This window comes from Martes martes (assembly GCF_963455335.1).
Source record: "Martes martes genome assembly, chromosome: X".
Lineage (NCBI taxonomy): Eukaryota > Metazoa > Chordata > Mammalia > Carnivora > Mustelidae > Martes > Martes martes.
Genome location: NC_137897.1, coordinates 81,238,411 through 81,257,970, shown reverse-complemented (window position 1 = coordinate 81,257,970; position 19,560 = coordinate 81,238,411). Strand labels below are relative to the sequence as shown.

Genomic DNA, 19,560 nt, shown 5'->3' with positions numbered 1-19,560 from the left:
ACTCATGTCCTTGGTTACTGGATTCCACAGCCAAATTCTTTATTCCACTGCCTTGTACCTTTCCAGGCTCAGAGAATATTATGCCATATATTTTGGCATCTGTTCTAATAATAAAAAATAACACAAGTGAGTGTAAGAATAATAGTGCTAATATATCTTCTAATTTAGAAATGACTCTTTAGATAATACTGATGGAGAGAGATATCTAAACTGCAAAAAATAGCTACACTTTCATCTTTCTCTTGTTTGGAAATACTTCTGTGGTTTCTCTGCATTACATTAATGCTTTAATTTCAGCTCGTGATTTTGCACATGGTTCCTTTAATCTTCTATCCCAACCAAAATATTGTGTGAAAATTATTCTCCTTTATCTGTTATCTAAAGGAATGTACAGATATTTTCTCACCTCATCTCTTGAAGATTTTATCTTAAGAAAAATGCTAAATTAAAAAATCCAAAATTCTTATTTACAAAAATTAACATAAGCAGAGGGAATGCTAGTTTTATCAAAGAATTCCTCCCTCTCTAAAAGGCTGCATCGGGATGAAATAAAAATAATTTAATTTTCATAAATGTAATTTCCTCACAGAGTTTTCATATGTTGCTATTACCTTTGAAAAACAGTCCATGCCATTGATGGCCCCAGCAAACCACCTTTCCTACTCTCTGTCCCTATTAGATGTGTCTTCAGTTGTTCAGAGGAGAGAGGCCTCCACACAGCCCCTGGTGAGCACACCATTAAATATTTTCTATTGTTTTACTAATCATGATGAACAATTACTATATTTCTGGCTAAGACTTTTCATCCAGCTAAGATACCCCAATGGTTCTCTCACCTCATCTCTTATAGATTATCTTCCTTCCAAAATGCCACTGTTCCTCTGTCTGGTTCTCTTGGTACTTGAGCTTCATTGTGCACCACCTAACAGATCTGAAGGCAAAGTAACCACCTACAATTCCTCCCAACAAAATGCCACTTTCTATAAGATGTCATCCATCAATGCTGACTTTGCATTTAACCTGTACCGGAGGTTCACTGTGGAGACCCCAGATCGAAACATCTTCTTTTCCCCTGTGAGCATTTCTGCAGCTTTGGCCATGCTCTCCTTTGGGGCTTGCTACAGCACCCAAACTCAAATCCTGGAAAGCTTGGGGTTTAACCTCACAGACACCTCAATGGCAGAGATCCAGCAGGGCTTCCAGCACCTGATCTGTTCCCTGAATTTTCCAAAGAAGGAGTTAGAATTACGAATGGGAAATACCCTCTTCATTGGGAAGCAACTGAAACCACTGGCACAGTTCTTGGATGATGTCAAGAGCCTCTATGCAACTGAGGTATTTTCTACCGACTTCTCCAATGTTTCTGCAGCCCAGCAGGAGATCAACTGTCATGTAGAGAAACAAACCAAAGGGCAAGTTGTAGGCCTCATCCAAGACCTCAAACCAAACAGCATCATGGTCCTGGTGAGCTACATTCATTTTAAAGGTAAGGCTCTAAGATAAGCATTCCTAGGTCAGTGTTCCCATAATTTGGTGAGGTTCTCTGGGGAGTGAATAGTCTCTTATCACTAGCATCAATAGGTGTCCCTCATACCACAGTGACCTGAACCACTGTACATAACTGTGTGTAGTTTTGGATCTTCCAGGGGGAACACATAGCTCTGTGAATGAACCCAGGAAATTCCTGGGTAGAGGGCACTTTCAGAGACATAAGTGACAATGGTATGAACAACCTGCTTGGATCTATCTAGAGAATCATGGCTTCCAAAAGATTTGGTTGGACAAGCATGTGTTTGGAAGGTAAATAGACTTGGGTTTAAACCCTACTATGACCCTCACTTGCTGTGCATTCTTGGGCATGTTACACAAATATTTCTATCATGTACAATGCACCCACTATGTGTTAAGCACCATGCTACATGTGTGGTTTGCACATATTGTCTCATCCAATCCTCATAATGGCTCAAGTTCATAGCTGATGAGTTTCAGAGCTGCTATTCCCACCCAGGTTTGTCTAATTCTAAAGCTCATGCTTGTAACAACAAGAAACATATGACACTTTTCTGAAGGTGCTGTGCCAAAATGATTTCTCCTGGTTCTACAGCACATGTCAGCCATGTTTGGTGGAGTGAACAATTCTTGGCCACAAACCACACACTTGTAGATGGATAAAACAACTGGACAGATCTGTTGTCTCATTTCACCCTGTTGAATGTGCTTATACCTTTTTATGAAAGAAGAAACTGTGGCTCTGATGGGTTTAGTGTAAGTATAGTGGTTTTGGACATAGATGGAACAGCTGTTCAGCATGGAGTCCAACAGTCCTGGGTTTGACTCCTGGCTCTGCCATGGGCTAGCTGAGAGACCATGTAAAGTCATTTTCTCTCCTTGGTCCTCACTCACTTATAAAACTGGTTGACAGTAGGTACCTACCCTTGTGGTAGTCTTAATTACCAGATGAGATGACTGATAGAAAAAGTCACACTGGCATTAATACTGGTTTAAAAAGGACCTCTTTTCTCTCTGTATTTTAAGCCCAGTGGGCAAATCCTTTCGATACATCCAAGACGAAAGAGGGTTTCAGCTTCTCAGTGGACAAAACCACAACTGTGCAAGTGCCCATGATGCACCAGATGGAACAATACTATCACCTGGTGGATATGGAGCTGAACTGCACAGTGCTTCAAATGGACTACAGCAAGCATGCTCTGGCACTTTTTGTCCTTCCTAAAGAGGGTCAGATGGAGTGGGTCGAAGGGGCCATGTCATCTAAAACACTGAAGAAGTGGAACCGCTTACTGCAGAAGGGGTAAATATCTTAGATGATGTGAGAAGTAGAGAGTGGGTATAATGTTCCAGGTGAGACAGAGTTCAGCAGAAATCCAATGGCAGGAGAATTACCCTGAACCACTTAACAGCTGTGTGATGACTACTAAAGTATACCTAGATCATACACTGTGCCAATCCCTTTGCCAAGCACTTTATATACTTCATTACTTCATTTCATTTAAGCACATCAACAAACCTGCAAAGTAGATAGTATCATAAGGATCTTTCAAGTGAGGAATCAGGGCTAAAAAGAGAAAATAATTCTCCAAAGCCAGTCAGCTAGTAAATTGATGTCTTCCCAGAAACTGGTTAGAGCTTAGGATCTGAGTAAGAGTTTGATGGTAAGAGGTAGATGAGCAGTTATATTGGCTGTGAGTGCTAAGTGGAAAACCATGAAAATTTCCAGGTGCTACCAATTGACATTCATGTTTTTGACTCCCTAACTTTGGCCAGCACTCCAGAGATGTTTCCTTTTTTACAATAAATGAAACACAGATCCCTACTTTCAATGCTATAGTCTGACATTGGCTGAAATAATGTTCATTTATTTTAGTATAAATTCTGAGGTGTTGACATCATGTATTGACCTGAATAGCAATAGCTGATAATACCCAGGGGAGACGCAGAGCCCAATATAATATAATGGTGACAGACAGAGGAAGGGGATTATGATCTTGGTATGCTGATAGCCATGTGTTACTTTTCCCTTTCCCCTATAGGTGGATTGATCTGTTTGTTCCAAAGTTTTCCATTTCTGCCACATATGACCTTGGAGCCATCTTTCTGAAGATGGGCATCCAGGATGCCTTTGCCAATAATGCCAATTTTCTTGGACTTATGGGGGACAACGGTCTTAAATTTTCCAATGTAAGTTGGTAGATTGGAGTTCCTTGAATGTATGAGCTGTAAGGACCATTAAGAGCCAGTTAATTCAATTCTCTCATTTAATTAATGAGGATTCTAAAACCCAGAGAGCATAATGACTCCTCCTATGCCAGATTCTCTTCACAGTCATTCTCATTACCTCTAACAAGTCATTGTGACAGTTAATTCCATCCCTTACCTTCATGTCCTAAAACAATTCTGATAGAAAAACTTAATGATGAGAATTAATTCTGGTGAGATAGAGTTCTGGAGGAGGTGGCAGGAGAAGAGGAAAGCATAAAAAGTGATTTATAGAGGTAGAAAGCCATGGAAAAATTGGTGGTTCCCTGATAACTAGCTCTAAAATCACCAGAGATTGAGTGACTACACTTAGCTAAGTAGCTGTCATATTCAAGCACCATCTACAATGTGATAAAGGGTTAGCCCTGTCCTTCCTTTTCCTTTCCTGCTTCCAAACTCTTTCAAATACTTTTCCTATTACTTGGGATCAGCAGTGTTTGTTCCTCCCCTCCCCACAGGCTGCTCACAAGGCTGTGCTGCACATTGGTGAAAGGGGAACTGAAGCTGTAGTTGTCCCCGAAGTCAGATTCCTGGATCAGCCCGAGATAACTCTCCTTCACCCTATCATCCAATTTGATAGATCCTTTCTGTTATTGATTTTAGAGAAAAGCACCAGGAGCATTCTCTTTCTAGGGAAAGTTGTGGACCCAACGGAAGTATAATTGGGAAATAGGCTGTTGGCTAATTGCATGTACTTGTTGCAATAAGAAATAAATAAATAGTATGGCTTGATGTGATCAATATAAACTTGGACATGCTTTCCTTTACACAGAGATGAAGACTGGACTCCATCTGAACTGCACTGGGTGTGAAAGAGGCCATTCCTATAAGCAAATATTCAGATAGTCAATAAATGACTCATTACACAAAGTGCAAAAATGTACTATGTCACTGCATTCCTCTTTGTCAAAATGCCTACCCCCAATAACACCACAAGTTAGTTAGCTCCAAGGAATTTGACTGAACTGGCAAGTGTATTCACTTCTGCCTTCTGGAGAATAATTAAAATTCAGGTCAGACTCTCATATCCCATTATTCTAAAAAGATTCTAATCATTCTTGCTAGAATTGCCATTGTTGGATTGTAAAAAGGTGCTTCCACTCCAGGGCTGAGTAACAGACTGACAGCTACTGCTAGGGATCTGACATTTGTGACCTAGCAAGTATGGAACAAAAGAGAAAAGAGATAAATTTCCCTGTACAAACTCACCTTCCCCCCAAAAATGTTTCCTTGTTGCTAACTTATACACTTTGATTGGAGAAGGAAAGGCATTCATTCATACCATATCTCACAACCCTCACCTTCTGCATCCTAATCAGACTCCTTTCCAAATATTACATCCCTGTCTCACTTGCTCAAGCGCAAACCTCCTGGTTAGTCTGTCTTTTTGTCTTGATTCTTACTGAAATTTGATATTTCTCTATCCCCAGAATCTTCCCTTTACCTGTAGGCCACTCCACCCCTACTCACCAAACTAGATTTCATCTTAGACTATATGTACTCAAAGCTCCAGTATTAGAATTCAGTACACATAAAGGGCACAGTGAGTGCTAATGATGTGTTGTCTGAAATTCTAGCCCTAAGGTAAAAATCTTCAGCACCTGGGAAATAAATAACAAATGCATAAGTGCTTTTGTAGATACTGTGCTTCCAAGCCAAAATAAATATTTATGTTTAGAAAAGTATGTATCCCACAAACATTCTAGTGTTTTCTTATTAGGCTCATTTGCGTGGAGATTTGTTTACTCCTGGTATAGTTTACATATTGATTTTTGTGGATAAGCAATTGCAAGCTCAGAGAGGGAAAGTGACTTGTGGTACAGAAAATTTATTACTTTTTAAAATTTATTTCTTTTCAGTGTAACAGAATTCATTGTTTATGCACCACACCCAGTGCTCCATGCAATACGTGCCCTCCATAATACCCACCACCTGGCTTCCCCAACCTCCCACCCCCCGCCCCTTCAAAACTCTCAGATTGTTTTTCAGAGTCAATAGTCTCTCATGGTTCATCTCCCCTACCAATTTCCCTCAACTCCCTTCTCCTCTCCATCTCCCTATGTCCTCCGTGTTATTTGTTATGCTCCACAAATAAGTGAAACCATATGATAATTGACTCTCTCTGCTTGACTTATTTCACTCAGCATAATCTCTTCCAGTCCCATCCATGTTGCTACAAAAGTTGGGTATTCATCCTTTCTGATGGAGGCATAATACTCCATAGTGTATATGGACCACATCTTCCTTATCCATTTGTCCGTTGAAGGGCATCTTGGTTCTTTCCACAGTTTGGCGACCGTGGCCATTGCTGCTATAAACATCGGGGTACAGATGGCCCTTCTTTTCACTACATCTGTATCTTTGGAGTAAACACCCAGTAGTGCAATTGCAGGGTCATAGGGAAGCTCTATTTTTAATTTCTTAAGGAATCTCCACACTGTTTTCTGAAGTGGCTGTACCAACTTGCATTCCCACCAACAGCGTAAGAGGGTTCCCCTTTCTCCACATCCTCTCCAACACACGTTGTTTCCTGTCTTGCTAATTTTGGCTATTCTAACTGGTGTAAGGTGGTATCTCAATGTGGTTTTAATTTGAACGTCCCTGATGGCTCAGAAAATTTATTACTAATATGGAGTTTAGTTTCACTGAAGTTACACAGCAATTGGCTCTGTTACTTATACTGTTTTGTAATCTTGGACAAGATACTTAAACGCTACCTTATTTTCCTCATCTGTAAAATAGAAACACATAATGTCCATGTTAGGATTTTGTGAACATTCCATGCTGCAACATAGGAAATGTGCTCATCACAGAGCCAAGCGCCTGATAAAAATTCTTGTAAATATTTGTTGTTATTCCTGTTGGTCAACATGAGGCAGTGACCTGGATCAGAACCAAGGTTGTAGTGTGGGTCTCTTGGTTTGCAGATTTATGCTCCCTAGTCTGGCCCTACCTCAAGAGGCCAGAGTAAGTGCCATACCAGTCCCTTCCTAAATCTTCCAAAATGTTTATTCAGAGATTTCTCTGGGAGAAAGAAATATCAGTACTTGTAGAGGTAAGTCAGGAATTATCAAGACATCATCCTTCAAGTAACTTATGTATCTTAGAGACTACACCTCATTCAAATCATTCATTCCTATGACCTATCATTCCACGAAGGACTACCATTCTTCCCCTTATAAATCTAAGCTCTTTATAGCAAACTAGGAATAGAAGATATCTTCTTTAAATTCATAAGGTTTATACATAATATACCTGTAGGAAATATGTCACTTAAGAAAGTTTTTAGCAGAATTTCTACTGAACTGGAATCAAGACAAGAATTCCCCATAGTATTCCTTCTATTTATAATTTTTCTGGAGGTCTTAGTCAATGAAGCAAGACAAGAAAAAGAAATAAAGATTATAAAAGATAAGATAGAAAGGGGAAAACAAATCTGTCTACACAGAATCTATGGATAAAGTTTTAAAAAACAAAAAGGAGAAAACTTATTGAAGAATGAAGGTAATATTATGGATTGTATGGAATTCTCCAAATATATTTACCTTTTTCTATTGTGATAGAATCACAGGACTTCCCTGATATGCCATATTTCCTAGCCATTCTTGCAGTTAGGTGTAGCCATAAAGCTAAGTTCTCATTGATGGAACATGAGTGTAAGTGATGTGTGACATTTACTGACCAGGACATTACAACAGTTGGGTAACTCCTTTACTTTCTATCTCCTTTGATCTGGATTGTGGACTGATTTATGATTCAATCTGGCCACGAAGCAGATGAAGAGCTCTTTGGCAGTGTAGTGTGATATATGTGCCTTTTTTCAGAGTAATATATTAAATGCCAAAAAAATTTAGGATTACAAAAGCCATCAGTAATATTGAAATACAATTATAAAATAGTACGTGTGTTTCCACAACAGCACACTAATTAATAAGATCTTGTGATAATTGTAATAAAAACAATTAGTAATTCCAAAATAATATTTCAAGATATTTCAATATATCTTAAACATTAATAATATACTTTGAAGTTATGTGAATTTTACATGTGACAGAATTACAGGTACAGCTGCCTCTACTGTGGTTTGTGGCTCACATTCATAAATGAATAAAATGCTAGATTATGATTGGAAGTTGTTAAAATTAAAGATGAAGGTTTTCTTTTTTTTAACATTTAATTGTGTGTGTGTGTGTGTGTGTGTGTGTGTGTGTGTGTGAAGGAGAGAGAGAGAAAGAAAACACAAGCAGGGGGAGTGGCAGGCAGAGGGAGAAGCAGGCTCCTTACTGAACAAGAAGCTCAATGCAGGACTTGATCCCAGGACCTCAGGATCATGACCTGAGCCAAAGGCAGACACCTAACTGACTGAGCCACCTAGGGGTCCCAAGATAAAGGTTTTCATAAACAAGTTTATTGATCTTCTGACTAAGGATTTATAGACCTTTAGACTTCCTTGAAAGTTTTATGGATTCTAGATTAAATTATCTGCCTTGGCGAGAAAATGGGGTGGAAGAGATCTTGAAATCTAAATACCTTCATGAAGGAGAGCTGCCCACTGACCGAAGATGCTTCTTCCAGATGATTGGGTGAGGAGAAATAAACTTCTATCTTCTTCAAGAATCTGACTTATTGATTCTATTTACTAAGCATCCTGGCTATTAGTCTGATCAGGCTTCCATAACAAAATTCCACAAACTAATTGGCTTAAACAAGATAAAATTATTTTTTCACAGTCCTGGAGGCTAGAAGTCTATGTTCAAGACCCTGGCAAATGTCATTTCTGGTATGGTTTCTCTTCCTGGTTGCAGCCTCCATGCTATGTCCTTACATGGCCTTTCCTCCCCTGTGTGTGTGTGTGTGTGTGTGTGTGTGTGTGTGTGTGTGTGTGGAGAGGGAGAGAGAGAATGAGAGAGAGAGAGAAAGAGAGAGAGGGTAGGCTCTCAAGCATCTCTTTTTGCTCCGGTACAAATCTTACCAGATTAGGGCCCCACTCTTGTGACCTTGTTTAACCTTAATTATTTCCTCATTCCAAATATAGCCACACTGAGGTTTAGAGTTTCAACATATGAATTGGGAGGGGGTACATACATTTAGTCCATAATACTAGCTTTATTCCAAGTAATACAGAAATTGATAGCACTAGTGGGGATGTTGTAGGTTATATTCTCCAGGAAGCAGACCCTGAAACAGAGTTCATTGTACAGAATGTTTATTAGAGGGTATCCTTGGGGTTGATGTAATGGTTGGGTCTTTATACACCCACCTCAATCAGTCATTGGATATAGGCCACATGTCCCCCTGCAACTGAAGCTTTCCTTGAGGGGCTAAAAGATGAAGCCTTTCTACTGATAAGACCCCTAGAATCTGGAGCAAGTCTTTTCTTGAAAAGAAATTTGTATGGTGCACCTCCATGTCCAATATTACCCACTTCTTATGCTGCTAAAATCTACTTTCTCATTTAAGTCCAGAAAGAAGATCCTCCAGAGGTTCCCACTATCCATTCCAGATTCCCCTTCCTCTCACCTGGTCTGTGTAGACTGAGACCCTCACCCCTGACAAGGGCTGGTTACCATGCTCTTCTCTGGCCAATGTTATTACACATGTCCATTTCCTACCAAAATTGGGCAGAAGAGTACCAAGAGACAACTATGTGGATTGCTTGGAAACCAAGCATATTTAGCTTGCCCTCATCATACAACAACATTTCTTCCTCCTTTTGATAACTGAGGTAAATTCCACCTGTGCACATTGTATAATATAGAATTTGACACCATTTTTTGATGTTTGACTGATGACATCTTTTAAGCCTCATCTCTTTTTTTCCCCTTGTGCTCCACATCTGGGAAAGATGATAAGAAAGTCAAGATGTCCCTTTCTTTGGTGTCAATGGGAGGTTCAAACCATGCAAGCCTCTGCCTGCATAAAGGAATTCCTATTCCCTAATCACCATAAAAAACCCCAGTCATTTTCCTTTCCCTGATTTATCAAGCCATCTTTGGACCAGCTTAGGAAGTTTGCCCTGCTTTCCAGAAAAACCCTCATTATGTAAGTATTAACACTTTAACATTCTCTTGGTGTGTGTGTGTAGCATCACCAGTCTTGACATCTGAATCCAATTTGGGGCAGAGGTCTATCCCATGTCTGTAGAATGGCGACAACAGATGGTGATTCAAGGTATTCCCTGAACAAAAGAATCCTACAAAGTCCAGGAAGCATCAATAGCCTATAGTTCAATGCGATTTTTGCTGAGTTTTGTGGCAGAAGTGTTTGCCTTTTGGTGATTATAACATGCAACCCTATAGAGCTCAGAGTTGTGGGGACAGGAAGAAAGAATTATGTCTTCAAATTGCCTTTGAACATGGGACTACAATATCAGTTCTTCTTTGGCTTTCCATTCTGTCAGCCTGCTTTGTAGATTTCAGACTTGCCAGTTTCCAAAATCATGTGAACCAATACCCAAAAACAAATAAATAAATCTCATGTGTATTATATTTATATAAATAGGGGTTCCATTTTTCTTGAGGACCTTAACAAATATAGTTTGAGAGTATTCTCTGAAATAGCTTAAAGAAGTTTAAAATATTGATTTATTTTCTGATAACATCACTGAACTTGGCTCTTGACCACTTCATCCTTATATAGCACAGAAATGTATCTGGTCACTACAAGGCAAGTTCAGTCACTTACAAACTTTTCTCTTTTTTTCCTCCTTCCCAACTGCCACAATGATTTAACTATAACATAGAAGGAGGAGGACTCAGTCATGTATTTCCCTGATATGAAAGGAGAGGCTTATTGTCTGAAATGGTTAGTGTCTGTCCATATTGACTGCTGCTGATATTTTCCTTACACACTGGTTGCTGTCCATCCCTATAGACATTAGCTGTGTTGTTTCCTGGCCTGACATGACCTTCAGTTCAAAAGGACTCCTTAATGCATTGTCTTGTTGCCAATTTCAAATTCTCTCTTGATCTCCTGGTCCTCCTTCAACCTTTTAGGTACACCCCCTTCCCCAGGGACATGAAAGACATTCTCTCCACACCACACAAGTCTGCCAGGGTCTCTATGAGGTTGTCCTCATGCATATGCATCTTAACATTTCTCAGTCGTTATTATTCTGCTGCAACAGAATCATAGTGAATGTTTGGCTTATCCACACAGCTTTCTCAAAGGTTGTTTATATCTACTAAGACCTACAGCCCGGAGAGGATGGTACAGAAAAACAATTTATGCACAGTCTGGTATTTCCTGGAATATGGGGAAATGGTCTGTCTTGGAGAACAGAGCTTAAGGGAGTCTCTGATCTACCTTAGTAGAAAACATTCCAGGGATTCATGGTTGAAAGGAGAAGGTACTTAGACAAACATGAAGGCTTTTCCAGAAAAATAGACCTGACATGAGGAGGTTTGCATTATAGGTCATAGTCAATACTAATGTGTGCATATGCCATAGGGACATTGAGTTATTAGAACAACCACTAATGCTACAGAGAAGATTAGCATAGCCCCTGTGCAAGAATGACGTACAAATTCATGAAGTGTTCCATAAAAACAACAACAACAACAACAACAAAAACTAGACACTAAGAGGGTATTTGTGTGAAGAATAATGCAAGGCCTGCTGGGACAATAGGGTGAAAGTAAATTTGAAACTGGTGATTAAGACTTGGGTCATGAGGTCTAAGCCCCCAAAGAAAGGACACAAAGGCTTTCCTGGTCCTTGGGACAAACGTCCTTGGAGTGCAGAAAACACCATAAGTTTATGAACTGGGTAAGTAATCCCTTATTTGAGGGAGCCAACTTAACTTGGCTTTGCATGGTCCTCTTACAATGTTTGGAATCTAGTCTTTAGAAAACATTTCCAAATTCCTTGACAAGCAGGGTTATTTAAGTGGTCTGAGAAAGTAATATACCACTCTAAGGCAAGTCTACCCAATTTGGGTGAAATGTGTGTTTTTGAAAATATTTCCCAACATTAACCTTGATCTCAAAGAGTCAAGAGCAAATCAGTAAAGGAGAGAGTGGATAAGAGGTAGAGAAAGAGGAATAGTACAAATGAATAATAAGAGTGAACAGCATAATATTAGATGATATGTTGTATCAAGGGTTTATGATATGCAAGGCACTATACATATATTACTACACAAGGCATTTTACATATATTAGCTCAATTAATTTTTGTGACAACTCTATTGAGGAGTGTGACAGAGTCTGCTAGCTTTCCTGTTTTCACTTCCATAGTGAAGGGTTATTTCTGGCAAGTGGCTATCCAATGAGGGGCTACATAGTTCACCCACTCCTTTGCAGTTAAATGGAGTAACGTGATTAATTTCTGTGGTAGACTGAATAATGGCCCTGAAAGTTCCCTACATCCTGATCTATGGAACCTGTAAATATTAATTTTGCATGGCAAAAGGGACTTTGCTGATGTGAAAAAGTTAAAAACCTTATCACGGGGAGTTTATTCTGGATTATCAAGATGGGCCCTAAATGTAAATAAGGGACACAGCGGGAGATCTGACCACAAGCAAAGGTGATGTGATGGAAGCAGAGAGAAATTTGAGGATAATATGTTGCTGGCTTTGAAGATGGGGGAAGGGGCTATGAGCGAAGGAATGCAGGGAATACAGCACTAAAAGCTGGATAAAGCAAGGAAATAGATTCTCTCCTACATCCTGTGGATAAAGCACAGCCCTGCTGACATCTTGGTTTTGACGCAGTAAAACTATTTTGGGTTTCTGGTCTCCAGAGCTGTAAGCATATTAATTTCTGTTGTTTTAAGCCACTAAATTTGTGGCAGTTTTTTAGAGCAGCTATAAAAAATTAATATAATTCTTAACAATGAAATATGAATAAAAATGTTACGAGGACCATGTTGTAACTTGTAAGGGCCCTAGGTGCTTTAGATGTCATGGGCCCTTTACCATAAAAATATATATATGTTATGAATGCGTTCATATAAGTGTAATCCAAGCTTAATTATTAAATGTTAGTTACTATTATATTAATTTTATCTTCTGATTTGAAAAGAAATTAAACATTTTTAATGAGCCCCCTAAGAGTATCATGAACCCTAGGCCCTGTGACTATTGTGCCTAATAAATAGGTCAGTGATGTGTATCACTTCCAAACCACGGAGTTTATAGAGCCAGTTTTCCTTCTCTTCTCTCTCTCTCTCTCCTTTTTTTTTTTTGAACAAAGGTGAGAGAAGCAGGCAGGACAGAAAGGGAGAGACTATATGCCACAAAGCAGTGGGGGAAGGCTGTAGTTAAGAAGGAAAGTGAGGAGGTATGGGAATACATGAAATTTTCCTCTTTTGATAGCTGTGTCTGGGTGTAAGTAACCCATTGATCAGCTAAGGCTTATGGATATTTTGAGGTGGGTCGCCTAATAGGCCTGCTTGCATTTAGCCAGGTGGTAAGGGGTCACTGTGGGCCCTTCTAACTTACTCAGGTTCCCACTGTTCAAGTTGGCTGCCTAAAAGCAGTATCTACATTCCACTCTGACAGATCAATAATGAAAAATCTTTGCCATTTGGGCAGAGGTCTCATCTTCAGTAGCTGCTTCATGCTGAATGAGGGGCATAGAGATGTTCCTACCTATGGACCAACATTGGTCAGTGGGAATTTAATAAGAGTTATAGAAAACCAAGGCAGCTGTGTCTAGAGTTGATAACATATGGGAGTCTCCTTGAGCAGAAAGAATCATCTGTTGGCTTGAAGTTATGGCAGTGAAGGATTCTCGGCACTAGGTGGAGAGGCATGGGAGAAAACAGCAAAACATGATTAGAATAACAAGAAGGAAAAATAGCCCAATAAGAGTCCTTTGATAGTTGACAAAATTCCTCCTCCTGTCCAGGAGTTTAATCAGTCAGCAAAAGAAAGGGAGGAGCCTTTTAAAACATGAATTTGAGTGTTCATGTCAGTTAGAAACCCAGAAATATTTTCCTGGTTATCTGGAATGTATGCACAGCATTCTGTTTTTATGATAGTACACGTCCCACCTTGTGTAGCAGTTAAAATATCTAATGCCATTCTGTTTCGTAGGACTGCTTTATGCATTTGAGTTATTTCAGTGTTTAATAATGTAATGCCATTTTGAGAATCATTTAAGGACTTAATTGTGTAGCAGGTGGTATTAACCATCACATGTTCTGTTTTGTTTAGCAAACAGGTAATTAAAAAGAGGTACCTTGGGACGCCTGGGTGGCTCAGTTGGTTGAGCAGCTGCCTTCGGCTCAGGTCATGGTCCCAGCGTCCTGGGATCGGGTCCCGCATCGGGCTCCTTGCTCAGCGGGGAGCCTGCTTCTCCCTCTGCCTCTGCCTGCCACTCTGCCTGCCTGTGCTTGTTCGCTCTCTCTCTCCCTCTCTCTCTCTCTGACAAATGAATAGATAAAATCTTTAAAAAAAAAAAAAAAAAAAAAAAAAGAGGTACCTTTATGGAAACAAAAGAAAAATGTAAGTTAATGGAGCAAATTACAAACTCGGTATCTGAATCTTGAGTGCTGCCATTGAGTCTCCAGCGCTTCCAGTGAGATTTTTAGATGTCAGGCTTGAAGCATCCTCAGATGAGGTGGGAAAATGCAATGGGAATCAGATGGGTATTTCTGGTTTGTAATTCAGATGTCTCTCGTGATCCTTTTGAATGGCCCTTAAAGCAACAGGCACAAAAATTGTTTATAGATGAGTTTTGTGGCAAATCCTCTGATGTTTACTTCAGGTTGTTACTCAGATGCAGGAGTGTTTGCTCACCGATCAAGGTGGTGACTGGATCTGTGGAAACAAAGGAATAAAGGGGAGGGAGCTGAAAGAAGTAAGGCAGCTGAGAGTTAGCCAAGGTCAAGTAAGGGTCCCAACTGAGTCCATAATGTGTGCGGATTTGCTCTGGGTGAGCTGACACTGCCAGCTGTGCCACATGTTGGGAATGGAGGCCTTAGGGGAATGGAGTCAGAGAGCAGAAGAAAAAGAGTCCTTCACACTCACAGGCATGGACAGTCCAACCTGTTCACTTTCAGACCTTCAGAGTACACTGGGGAGCTGCCCTGGCCAGATAACTTCAGTTGTCTAAGAAGTAGTAGGGTTAGATTGCTGAAGGGCTAAAAAGAGAAAGGAGAGGGAGGGAATGATCCTTTCAAAGAGCAAGAGGGAAAATCCCTCATCCTTTCATGCAAGGGGTTTGGAGATGGTTCCCCTGGGTCTTCAGATCCTTGCCTAGAAGTAACCTCAGCCAGAGGTCATCAGTTCCCCAAGGAATACTAGAGTCAGTCCACTAAGATAAAGTCCTAAGAAACTCCCAGAGAATCTGGGGAGAGCCCTGGGTGAGGAAAAATTCTTTGTGCAGGGTCCACCAAATGTAGGGTGATTCAATCATGTGGAGGCCAGTCGTGTGGGTGGTGAAAGAATTCACCAAAGACAGAACAAAGGAGAGAGAAGTTTATTGAATACACCGCAAGGGAGCAATGGGCAGGACCAAAAGGGAGAGACTGTCTGCCTGCTTTCTCCTTTTTAGAAGAGGTCTCTCAGATCCCAGCAGCTTGCACTAAAAAATACTCTTGTTTTCCTTGAGTCACCATGTGGAGGAAAGTTACCTTCTGCCCAAGAATACCCACACTGTACTGTCATATCAGTAAAAAATAAACTTTTATTGTTTTAAGTCACAGAAATATTGGGATGTATTTGTAAAAGCAGCTAACATTATACTGGAGAATTTAGAGACTGGAACTTTGAAGTGGGATTAACCCATAATAAAAATATACATGTGGCTCTGGCTTAGTAGTCAAATTGTATGCAGCAAGGAAGTTGAAATTGGCAACTGGAGGTATAGAAACCCAAGTGTAGTGGCAAACATTGGGTGAATGTATCAACCATGATCACTGGGAAGTGAGGCCAAGGACCTACTAAGCCTGAAACTCTAGGAGGAGAGATTGGATAATAGACTATTGATAATGTGCATTGGTTGTTATTTGCAGAATTTAGCATGATATGTCAAGAAAGGATATGCAAGAATTATATGGCTTGAGATTAAAGACAGAAAGCAATAGAGAGAGTCTTAGTCTTTTCAGGTGCCATAAACATATAATAGACTGGGTGGTTTAAACAACAGAAATTAATTTTCTCACAGTTCTAAAGGCTAGAAGTCCCCTAATAACAAGCAGCAGGGTTGGTGTCTATTGAGTGTTCCCTCTTTGACTTCTCTTCTTTTTTCCCCTAAGATTTTTATTTATTTATTTGTTTATTGGAGAGAGAGAGACAGAGACAGAGAGAGACAGAGGGAGCCCAGGGAGGAGGAACAGAGGGAGAGAGACAAGCAGAATCTGCATTGAGCACAGAGCCTGTTGTGGGGCTCCATCTCACAACCCTGAGATCATGACCTGCCAAAATCAAAAGTTGGATGCTCAACTGACTGAGCCACCCAGGTGCCCCTCCTTGATATCTTTTCTTGACAGATGCCTTGTTACTATGTCCTGGCATGGTCTTTCCTTGGTACATGCACATAGATCTATCTTTCTTTCTCTCTCTCTCTCTATTTCTCTCTCTCTCCTTCTCCTCCTCCTCCTCCTCCTCCTTCTTCTCCTTCTTCCTCTTCCCCTTCTCCTCCTCCTCCCTCCTCCTCCCTCCTCCTCCCCTTCCCCTTCTCCTCCTCCTCCTCCTCCTTCTTCTTCTTCTTCTCTTCCTCTTCCTCCTACTCCCCCTTCTCCTCCTCCTCCTCCTCCTCCTTCTTCTTCCTTCCCCTCCTCCTCCTTCTCTTCCTCCTCTTTCCTCCTCCTCCTGTTCTTCTCCTTCTCCTCTTCCTCCTCCTCCTTCTTCTTCCACATTTCCTACTAGATGAACACTCCAACCTTATGAGTTCATTTTTACACTAATTGCCTTCTAAGCACCCTCTCTCCAAATGTGGTTTTATTGGACATTAAATCTTCAACATATGAATTTTGAAGGGAATGTGATTCAATACATAGAATTCCACCCCTGGCTCTCTAAAAATCCATGTCCTTCCTGCATGCAAAGTTCATTAATTGCATCTCGATTGTTTCCAAAGTCTTGACTTATTCTAGCATCAATCCTAAAGTCTAAAGTCTCTTCTAAATATTATTTAAATAAGATATAAATGAGACCCAAGGTTTGATTCATCCTGAGGCAAAATCCTTCTCCAGCTGTGACTGTGAAACCAGACAATTTCTTTGCTTCCAAAATACAGTAGTGGGATACACACAAGACAGACATTTTCATTCCAAAAAGGACAAATTATAAGGAGGAAAGGGATGATGGGTCCCACGCAAGTCCAAAACCTACCAAAACAAATGTCATTAAGTTTTAAGGCTCAAAAACAATCCTCTTGGTTGAATACCGTGTCCTCCAAGTCCACTGGGGTGGTAGCATCACCCCTGTGGCTGCAGGTGGAGGGTTATGCTCCCACAACTCTGCTAAGTCAGGCACCTACCCACAGGGTTCCAGGTAATCCTGACCCCAGGGCTTTGGGGAGAGGCCATTTCGCATATTGAAACTGAGGCAATGGCTCTGATGATCTCTGAATCACTTTCAGGGTAATTTTTCTCTTTTCTTGAAGAGCAGCACATGTTCACAAATAGCCCTACTGTCCCATTCTGTCAAATCAAATAAGAAGCTTTCCTTCATTTGGTCTCATATTTATCCTCTTCAGTTTAAACTGCCAATGTTTCTACTAATATAATCCTATAAGCTTTTTATCAGGTGATAGTCTAGCCAAAACAACTCTCTTATTTTTGAAATATGGATAAGCTTAGAATTTTCCAAATCTTTAGGTTCTGGCTCCTTTGGCTTAACAATTCCTTCTCCAATTTATCTCTTTTGTATTTTACTATAAGCCATCATGAAGAATCAAACACCTTTTTAAAACAAACTTTGATTAAAAATCTCCTCAGATAAATATCCAATTTCAGCATTTTCAAGCTCTACCTTCCACAAAACTAGAACACAATTCATCCAAGTTTTTTGCCACCTTATAACAAGGATTTCCATTCCTCCAGTTTCCAATAATATGTTTCTCAGGGTGCCTGGGTGGCTCAGTTCGTAGAGCATCTGCCTTTGGCTCACATCATGGTCCCAGGGTCTTGTGATCAAGCCCTGAATCTGGCTCCCTGCTCAGTGGATAACCCGCTTCATCCTCTCACTCTGCCCCTCTCCCCTTACTCATGTTCTCTTTTGCTTTGTTCTCTGTCTCAAAAAAATAAATTAAAAATCTTTCAAAAATAATATGTTTCTCATTTCCAGGTGAAGCCTCACTAGAATCATCTTAATGTCCATAGTTTTAGATTGCACACTAAGCTAAAATTCTCTTAGCTTCTACCCATCATCCAGTTCCAAAGCCACTTTCTCATTTCTTAGGTATTTACTACATCAGTGCCCTACTTTTCAGTAAGAAAACATGTTTTAGTCTGCATGGGTCCCCATAACAAAACAGCATAGACTGGGTGGCTTAAACAACAGAAATATATTTTCTCAGTTATGTAAGCTAGAGGTTCCAGATCAAGATGCAGCAGGATTGGTTTCTGGTGAATTCTCTCCTTCTGGCTTACAGATTGCTACCTTCTTATTCTCTCTTGATATGACCTTTCTTCAGTAAGCAAGTATGGAGACAGAGAGAGGAAGAGAGAGAGATTCTTGTAAAGCCACCAATATCAGATTAGGACCCCATCCTATGGCCTCATTTTACCTTGAATATATCCTGAAAGCCCCATCTCCAAACATCGTCACATTGGGGGTTAGGTTTTCAACATATAAATTTTGGAGGGACACAGTCAATCCATAGGAATGGCCTTGCAGGGTTTAAAATATTGGATTCTAAAAAGACTTCAGGCTGAAAAAGTCTTTAAGCAAAGGACTCATTAAGTTTCCTCAGAGAGAAATGCCAGAATAGAGAGCTCTAAAAACCCATTCCTCTACAAAAACAATGAATAAACTGGCAAAACTGGTTAGAATCAGGTTGTCCTAACTTTGGAAACTAACCAAAAGTTTATGACAACCAGGGAAATGTTTAATCAAGAAAAACAGCTGAGGATGAGTTAAGATGGTGGAGGAATAAGAGGACCCTAAGCTTGACTCCTCCTTCAAACACAGCTAGATAATTATAAAATCATTCTGAACATCCCAAGAAAGCAATCTGTGGTCTGAGAATGGAACTGCAAGCCCACAAGTAGAAAAGCAATCACCTTCTGGAAGTTATGAGGTGTGGAATTGATCTGGGGGAGATGTAAATGTGTATACTGTGGACTGGAGGGAACCATGCTTGTGGAGGCTACCACAAAGTCGAGGGCAAAATCTGAAATTTTAGGAGTCAGCCACCTCCAGTGTCATCCCTGCCTGAAATAAAGTTGCTCAGGTGGGGAAGTAGAGTGGAGACCCAGGAGTGGGCAGTGTGGGCTGAGGATCCCATTGGTTGCAAGTAGAACAGGTAGTGCCAACATGGTGTACTATTCCCCGACATTGGGGACTCAAACTGAGAACTGTGAGCCTGGGTGCTGGCTCTCTGCTCCACTTTTCCATAAATGATGAACCACTGCGCAGTCATGTGACCACTTTCCTAGCACACCAACAAGTGGCAAAAATGTGGCTGGACCCTCTTCCAGAGGATCAATATGGATCTACACCACAGGAGTTCCCACATTTGGAGTTTTGAAACCCAGTTCCACATCTGAGATAAAACAGCTCAGACACTGGCAGAGTGAAGGAAGGGATCAGACAGAAGCTGGGGACACAAGAGGAGGTGACTGATTGCTCCTGTGTGAGGACTTCCAGAAGAGTGGGGAATGTGAACT

The 19,560-nt window shown here is 40.5% G+C and overlaps 1 protein-coding gene across 1 annotated transcript; it reads left to right on the top strand.

The window, feature by feature from the left end:
* Window positions 1-852: 852 nt before the first annotated feature.
* SERPINA7 (serpin family A member 7) lies at window positions 853-4,436 on the top strand (the record flags this gene model as incomplete). The annotated part of the gene is made up of 4 exons (XM_080794883.1): window positions 853-1,486; window positions 2,536-2,809; window positions 3,549-3,696; window positions 4,233-4,436. The coding sequence occupies exons 1-4, from the start codon at window positions 868-870 to the stop codon at window positions 4,434-4,436; spliced, it is 1,245 nt and encodes a 414-aa protein (XP_080651009.1). The 5' UTR covers window positions 853-867.
* Between the last annotated feature and the right edge of the window lie 15,124 nt (window positions 4,437-19,560).